Source organism: Alligator sinensis, unplaced genomic scaffold, assembly GCF_000455745.1.
Source record: "Alligator sinensis unplaced genomic scaffold, ASM45574v1 scaffold628_1, whole genome shotgun sequence".
Taxonomy (NCBI): domain Eukaryota; kingdom Metazoa; phylum Chordata; order Crocodylia; family Alligatoridae; genus Alligator; species Alligator sinensis.
This window is the reverse complement of record NW_005841873.1, coordinates 1,432,900-1,440,773: the sequence shown is the minus strand read 5'-3', so window position 1 is coordinate 1,440,773 and position 7,874 is coordinate 1,432,900. Positions and strand designations below refer to the sequence as shown.

General features: G+C 49.8%; 1 protein-coding gene across 1 annotated transcript in view; it reads left to right on the top strand.

Annotated features, from left to right (window-relative positions):
• Positions 1-5,861, top strand: part of MMP17 (matrix metallopeptidase 17) — an 87,472-nt gene extending 81,611 nt beyond the window's left edge. The window contains exon 10 of the mRNA XM_006017075.2: positions 3,345-5,861. Within this exon, the coding sequence (XP_006017137.1) occupies positions 3,345-3,673 (329 nt within the window). The 3' untranslated portion in view covers positions 3,674-5,861. The remainder of the gene's footprint in view (positions 1-3,344) is intronic.
• Positions 5,862-7,874: the final 2,013 nt, after the last annotated feature.

The following is a 7,874-nucleotide window of genomic DNA, read 5'->3' as shown; positions in this document are numbered from 1 at the left end:
GTGGGAGGTCTGTAATAGACTCCCACCATTGTGTCCCCTGTGCCGTGTTCCCCACGGATTTTAACCCAGAGGGTCTCCAGCCGTCCACCCTGGTCGCCACTCTCGGCTTGCAGGGACGTGTAGCTTTCCTTAACATAGAGAGCACCCCCCCCGCCCCTTTTCTCTACACGATCCCTCCTGTACAGGGTATACCCATCTATCCCTGTGGTCCAGTCATGGGTGGAGTCCCACCAGGTCTCCGTTATCCCCATGACATCGTAATTGTTTGCACTGAGCAGGAGGATGAGTTCCTCCTGCTTATTCCCCAAGCTCCTGGCATTAGTGTACAGGCAGGCAAGTGCCCCCTGGGGGGCTCCTTCCTTGCACACAGATTTTACCAGGGCTGGGGCAGGGGTGGGCTCCCTGAAGCGCCGTGATCCGCTGGCTTTGCAAGGATTGCTCAGCGGGCCAGCAGTGGCGGTAGTCCCCCCGTCCCCCAACGGGCTTAGTTTAAAGCCCGGTGGAGCAGGTCAGCCAGTCTGGCTGAGAAGAGCCTCCTCCCTAGGGGAGAGAGGTGGAGGCCATCTCTTCCCAGCAGCTCACTGCCTCTCTCGCCAAAGAGCGGGCTGTGGTCATGAAAGCCAAAGCCTAACATTAGAAACATTTTTTCTAATGTTAAGCCTGAAACTGTCTTCCAAGAGTTTGTGACCATTATTCCTCATTTTCCCCAAGGGTGCCCTGGTGAACAGTTGTTCACCAAGCCCTCGATGTATTCCCCTGATGTAGCGGTAAGCTGCTACCAAGTCCCCTCTCAGCCTTCTTTTTTTCAGGCTGAAGAGTCCCAGATCTCTCAACCTTTCCTCGTATGGCTCGCCGGGCAAGTCTCCGATCATACGAGTGGACCTTTTCTGGACTCTCTCAAGCGTTACCACGTTCTTGTTAAAGTGCAGTGCTCCAGCTGCAGTCTCTCCAATGCCGAGGAGAGTGGGAGAATCACTTCTTTGGTTTTACTGGAGATGCATTGATTGATGCATGCCAGGGTATTGTTAGCCCTGCTGGCTACAGGGTCGGAGCTTCTGACAAGACAATAACTCCCTGACTTCACTGAACACATCATAGCACATGTTTGCAACAGCGGAGCATGGCCCTAGACAAATCCCAGTGTAGGTAACGCCTCTCTGTTCTCATTCCTCTGATGCTTTTGGCAGATATGAGGTTGTTCTTCACTTGGGTCTCTACACAGCTACTGTAAGTCCCTTTATTGCTATGCACAACCATCTAATATGATTTTTATACAAAGCTTCCCTCATCCTTGCTAAGTGCAAAAAAGAGTGTTTGCAGTTCCTGGGAGATTGTCCTGCGCTGTTTGCATCCTAGAAAGGGACCTCAGACGTTTAATCCTTGCTCAAGGCAGGACGATCCCTGTCTAAACCTTCCCAGACACATGTTTGTCCAACCTGTACTTAAAGACATCCCATGACAGAGATTCCACATGCTCTTCAGGCAATCTATGCCAATGCTTCACCACCTTCATAGCTGGAAAGTTCTTCGGAATAGCTAACCTAAATCTTCCTTGTTGCAGATTAAGTTTGTTACTTCTTGCCTTGTCCCGTGTGGACACAGAGGGCAATTGATCCCCATCCTTTTTCTAATAACCCTTTTTGTCTTTGATGACTCTTTATTAATTCCTGCCTCGCCCCTCTGATCTCTAGACTAAATATCCCAATTCTCCCAGTCTTCTCATATGCCATGTTGAGAGGTAAAGAACTCCTTGTAGTTTTATAAGGTCATATTCAGAGTTGGCATCTACAGATGCAACTCCGTTGAGTCCCGTGTTGGCACTGGCCTCAAGAGTCATCTCTTGCTTGCTATGGACATGATTCTTTTCTTCAGAATGATTTTTCCAGCCCATCTCCTAGGCGCTCAGGAAACATGACACATGCGGCACTTCTGCCCAGTTATTTTGTTGCTTGGTTAAGAACAGGATCAGGGCCCTCCCGCCCTGGGTGCTCCACAGACACTAAGTGAGAGGTAGTCACGAGCACAGTCACAGATCTCAGTCTTGCAAGTTGCTCCGTGAAAGTCAGTGGACTTCCAGGTGCTGAGATTGTCCATTCAAAGCCCCATGTAAGATGGGACAGATGATACTTGATCCTTTTTCTTGACTGAGCCTGTTTGTAAGGCAGTTTGGGCATGTTGTCATTTGCCATATTTGTTGAAGTGTGTGTGGAGGGTTGTTCATATTTGTTGAAGTGTGTGTGGAGGGTTTTTTTGCCAGAAAAAGGAGCATGTAAAAAAATAATAATAATCTTACGGTAGATTTTTTGCCTGTCCGGATGTGCTTCTCAGGGATGAGAGTTATTAGACATGGCTTAGCTTCCCTGGGGAAACGGTGGAAATGCCGTTACTGGTGGGCGTTTGCTTCAGTGCAAAGAGTGCTTACAAGAGAGGGACACTTTCAGTTTGATTTATTGGCAAGGCTAAAAGCATAATAGCAACCTTTAAACCACTGCGAGAAGGGGAACATCACCAGGGGCTTATCACACTGAACCTAGGAAGCTGCTGAGCATGGCCTATCACTCACAGTGACAGGAGTCCTTCACAGGCAGGGAATATGTTTGGAGAAGTAAAAACGTGTCTACTTCTTAATGGATGTTGTCCTCTCCTGTGCCAGAGGTCTGTGCAGGGCCTGGTGAACCACCTCACCCTTTAGCATAAGCACAAAATGATGCATATGGCATTCTGCAAAGCCGCAGCACTGATGTGAAAGTTGAGGATGCCTGGCTTGGAGGAACAAAACACATAGATGAAGTTTGGCTCTTTCCCATGCCCCTCATATCCCTTGCTGTTTTTTGCCTCAATAATCGCTACATGTGAAGGCACCATCAGACTCTCAGAATACGTCCCTCTGGGCATATCAACGTTCAAGCCCCTTTGGACAACTTAGGCAGCCGAGGCCATGCCCAGATTTCTCTCCCAGCCTTATTAAGCCTCTTGTACCACCAGTGGTGAGGGGCATATGTGAATGAGACCCCTACCTTAGCCATAAATACAGGATGGATTTAGAGACCAGAAGCATAAGCAAACACTAGGGGTTGTACTGTACCACTAGTGATTGTACCGCTGTGCCGTGCTGAGCGGGTGGAAGAGCACAAAATGTCCGTTCAGGTTGGGAGTCATTGTAACCCTGCCCAACAGGTGTTTTGGTCGTTGGTGTGCCCTGCTGTGGTCTTTGGTGTGAGCGCCCATTTGGTGCCATAGAGGCCACTGCGTGCTGTAGGTACAGGACAGGAGATGAGTGACAGAACGAGTGCCCCAGCGTGCCTCTGCTAATCCTGTCTGTCCTTTTTTTCCCACCCCCACAGGCGCAACCTACTTCTTCAGGGGCAAGGAGTACTGGAAGGTGCTGGACAGCGACATGGAGGCAGAGCCCGGGTACCCGCAGTCCATCGCAAAGGACTGGCTGGTCTGCAGCGACATGCAGTCCGACTCGCCAGAGGCAGCAGGGAGCAGCAGGACTGGGGCACGCTCCAGGCAAGGGCAGCATGACGAGAGCCGTTCGGAGAACGGCTACGAGGTCTGCTCCTGCACCTCCTCCTCGGATTCCCTTGCGTCTCGCCCAGGGCTCAGACTCTCAGCTGGCCTTGTGCTCACCAGCGTGTGGACAGCAGCATTTGCCCATGCAGGGCTATGACATCTGGTGACACAGACCCAGAGACATTACCATGCTTCAGGGACCGGTGGTGATGGAAATCCCACGAGGTGACACTGGTGCAAGCAAAACACACATTCCTAGGACCATGGCGGCAAAGGTTTCAGATTCTCCATGAGAAGTGAACTGCACTTATTTGTGTTTGAGTTAAAGGTCTAATAACAGACTGTGGGTTCTGCTCCTTCTTGTTCCCCTGCCCCAGGCAAAGGGCGTCACATCACTTGGCAGTTAGAAACATTCCCTAGAGATGTCTCGCTATGGGTGTTTAAAACCTGCAGACTTAGGGAGGGGATGGACACACTGAGAGACCGCTTGGCCTCAATGGAAACAGAGTAGATAAAGGTGAGACCGAGCTGCCGGTGTTTCAGGAGGGAAAGCGTATGGGAAAGCTGCTGCAACAGTGCTGCTGTTTGGGGGTGTGATGTCTGCATCCTATTGGATGCATTAGCTAGAATTACCTCTGGGGTCCACTGATAGGTTGTGAAGGGGGATATTTTGCAACCAAATAGACCACATTAACTGATGTCAGATCAGAAACACTTTTGCCTTTATAAAGGACGCGCAGGCCATCCGTGTTTCCAGATGTTTGAATTTAAGGGTTTATGTTGGCCACCTGCATCCACAAGCCATGGTCATCAGCCGTGATCAAATCTGATGCCTTCAGCACCAAAACCACAAGCCTTCACTGCTTGATTGAAGCAGCAGCTCTTTTAGCTCCAAGCAGGAAGCAGGCTCGTATAATCACTGAGTGCAGCCAGTCACTTGAGATGCAATCACATGCAGGAAGCTACCATAATTCATGTACATCCACGTCCTCTGCTTCCCTAAATCCTATTCTAGGTTGTAGCTTCTGTTTGATCGATGTATACAAAAATCACCTTCCTTTACATTCACTTTTGATGTATCTGGTGATGTGCTGGGGTCCCAGGGGTAGTACAGGATTGAACGAGTCATGGTCATCTCCTTTGGTGTTTCAGCAAAGGGTGGGGAATGGCAGAAACCAGGTCAAGGGGCTGCCTCTGGTGACTGTTTTAGTTCCCAGTAGTTTCACTGCTGCGGGCCCGTTTCCCTGGGTGTTAATTTAGTGCCTGAGGGCACTGCAGAGGACTGAATCAGGCACAGAGCGGAGAGGCAATTTCCCACAGGGGCAGCTCTCCAAAAGGCAGCCGCTGCAATTCAGGAGTCATCAAAAGCCTTGAGAAGTGTGCAATGTGCTTTTTCTCTGCCCTGCTTATGAAGCGGTGTTATCAAAAATGCTACCACAAAATTACCCCTCCCCTCAATCCAGGTCTCTGGGTAATAGCGTGGCGATGGGACTCTGAAGCAGGCTGCGCAGTCCTTTGCGGCATCACTTTGTCCTACTTGGCCTTTACAGCGGTGCTGCTGGCTGGGCCATTTTTCAATTGAATGGGCACAGCAAAAAACCCTAAATAGGACAGGCTAGAACATGAGAGGCATTGAAAGCTGGAAATCATCCCTGATATGCTTTGGACGGTCTGTGAGAGCTGCTGCTGCTTGAGACCAATCACACAAAAGCCTTTGAAGATGAGGCAGTAAAAGACAAGGCCCATTTCCTTTACGGCAGGAGACTCAGTTTGGCTCGCTGGAGCCGCAGTCCTGAAAGCACTTTGCTCTCTGTCTTGCTAGGCACCGATGAGCCATCGATTTCTAAATTACCAACTCCGTTTGTTTTTAAAGTGCCAGCCCCATTAAGTTGCACCTTCTGTGATTAGCTGATGGGTAGAGCTATGCACGGCTCACATGGCACCTAACTGCATGGAGCTGCCTGTGTTGCACCATCAGAAAGATTTCCTCTTTACTGGGAGGAGACTTGTTGGTTGACATCATTCCTGGACCTAGCACTGATCTCTCTCTCTCTGTCTTGTGGGGGCCTGAGACAAAGCCCAGTGAAAACTGATGGGAGTCTTCCCAGTGACTCCCAAGGGCTCTCGGAGAACAACTCTTGGGTGCCGGTGCCTTTATCTTACAGCGTGGGAGCAGGACCCAACTGCATCCCACCACGGGAAAAAAATAACACAAGGGGTCACCTTGTGTTTGCCTGTCTAGCATTTGCATTTTTAAAGATTCCCAGTGATTCGCAACATGCAGCTGTCTTTAGGACCAGGTCATATAGCATGATTTTGCAGGACACTGAATGTGAACACGATTCTTGGAGACCTCCTGTTCAACCATTAAATATCCTTTTTTTAAAAGTGTCTCAGCTTCCTCCATGAGGTCAGGCTGCCTGCCAAGGGTCACTGCAGAAGTAACTCTTCCACTACGTCTTCTACTAGGTCTGCAAAGGGCAGATGCCATACCCTCCCTTTCTCTGAGAGGCTGTGCAGCTGGCCCGCAGACCTTAAGTGCTGGGTGACCGTTACGGGAGATGGAGATTGCGTGGAACTCAATTTAACTTCTCTCCGCTCCTTGTCTCATGGCAATAGGCCAAGCTCTTCGCTCTGCCCTCAGTAGGTTGTGAACTTGAGAAGTTGGAGCTTGGTGGGGGCCCTGCTTCAAGAGTCCAGTTCTACTGGGCAAGACTGGACTCCAGGAAGCTCATGATGGGGTAAGGGCATAGATTCATAGATGTTAGGGTCGGAAGGGACTTCAATAGATCATCGAGTCCGACCCCCCGCATAGGCTGCGTTCGAATATTTGAATATTTGGCATGGATGAGGCAGGCAGGGGATGGATGCAGCTAGCTGGTCTGCTGTGGTAAGGGTTCACCAGCATTGTCTGCCATGCATGTTGGGGCTACGCAGCCCTGCTTCAGCTGTGAGGGGATGCTGGTATCCCACTATAGAGACGGAGAGCTTTTCTCCACTTCCTGCGTGGGTTGGGTCCCTCCCTGCCCCGTGGGCATCTTTCCAAGCTGGACAGTAAGCCAAAGGGTTGGAGGGTGGGGGGTATTCTCCACAGTGCAGTGCCATATGCATCCCACTTGAGTCGTGCTTTGGGGACAGTTGGGAAGTCTCTTTGACAATATTTTTTTATTCAACAAGCAAAAGTGCACATCCAAGGATAAAGCACCCAATGAACCGCAGCGATCGCTCCCCAGCCACAGTGCACAGTCACCTCGGGACGACGTTCACACCTGGGGATGGACCCAGCATCATAAACTGGCACTTTTTATGCATCAAAGGGGCTGGCATGAGCCCATGGTGGCACATGGGGCCTTTTAGGCATTTCCTGCTTCTAGGACACTTCCTGCCCCATTCCCCATTTGTCTTGGAAGAGATTTTTTTTTGGAGAAGCTCAGAGAAGAAAGGTGACTATTGCGTGCCTTGTTTTGAGTCTGGCAGGGTGAGGGTGGATTGTGATGCTCTGATGTGGCCCCTTTTCAGACCTAGTGGTTAACAACCATAGTCTGCCATGCTTGCTGCTAGGGTTGTTGGTTGTAGCCGTGTTGGTCTAAGGACACAGGCAGACAAGGTTCTCTGGGTAAATGTGATCTCTTTTATTAGACCAACTAAATAGTTGGAAAATTGTTCTTTGCAAGCTTTTGGGTACAAACACCCTGCTTCAGACACAGGGAGGTCACCAGTTGCAGAAAGACATTATCCATATCCTTTGCTGACGGATGATGCAAATAAGGCATCATGGGAACACTTACTTGCTCCAACCCTAGTATTGCCAGGCACAATCTGTCCACAGTGGAGGGAGGTGTTGGAGCATCACACTGTCCTCTAAAATATGAACCTTAGCTAGTTACTCCCTTATGTTCCCATGTTTGAGGGCAAGTCCATATGCAATCAGGTGTGACTGCAGCTTGGGGGCCCTTGTGCTTGTATAAATATGTATTAATCAGAATGAAGCAGCACAGACTTCATTCTTACCTATAATCACTTCAGGGCATATAGGGGTTGCAGCAGTCAAAAGAATAAATCCCTGGCTCCTTCAGACTCAAGATGGGGTGCACAGAAGCCCAAACTCCCATGCTTACACTGCTGCCAGTACCTGCGCTCAGCTTGCTAGGGTGCAACCCACCTGTGCTATGGTCACCCCTGTAACCAGAGGATAGATGTGCCCCAAGTCCATCAGGTGGCTCTAAATCTGGCTTAATTTTTGGTCAAATTACTTGTGTGTGTCATTTTTACAAGTGCATGTTCTCAGGTGCTCTGACCCCTCATCCCACTATTCTGCTAGGCCAGCAGATCTACTTGTGGAGGATCTAAGAAAAATG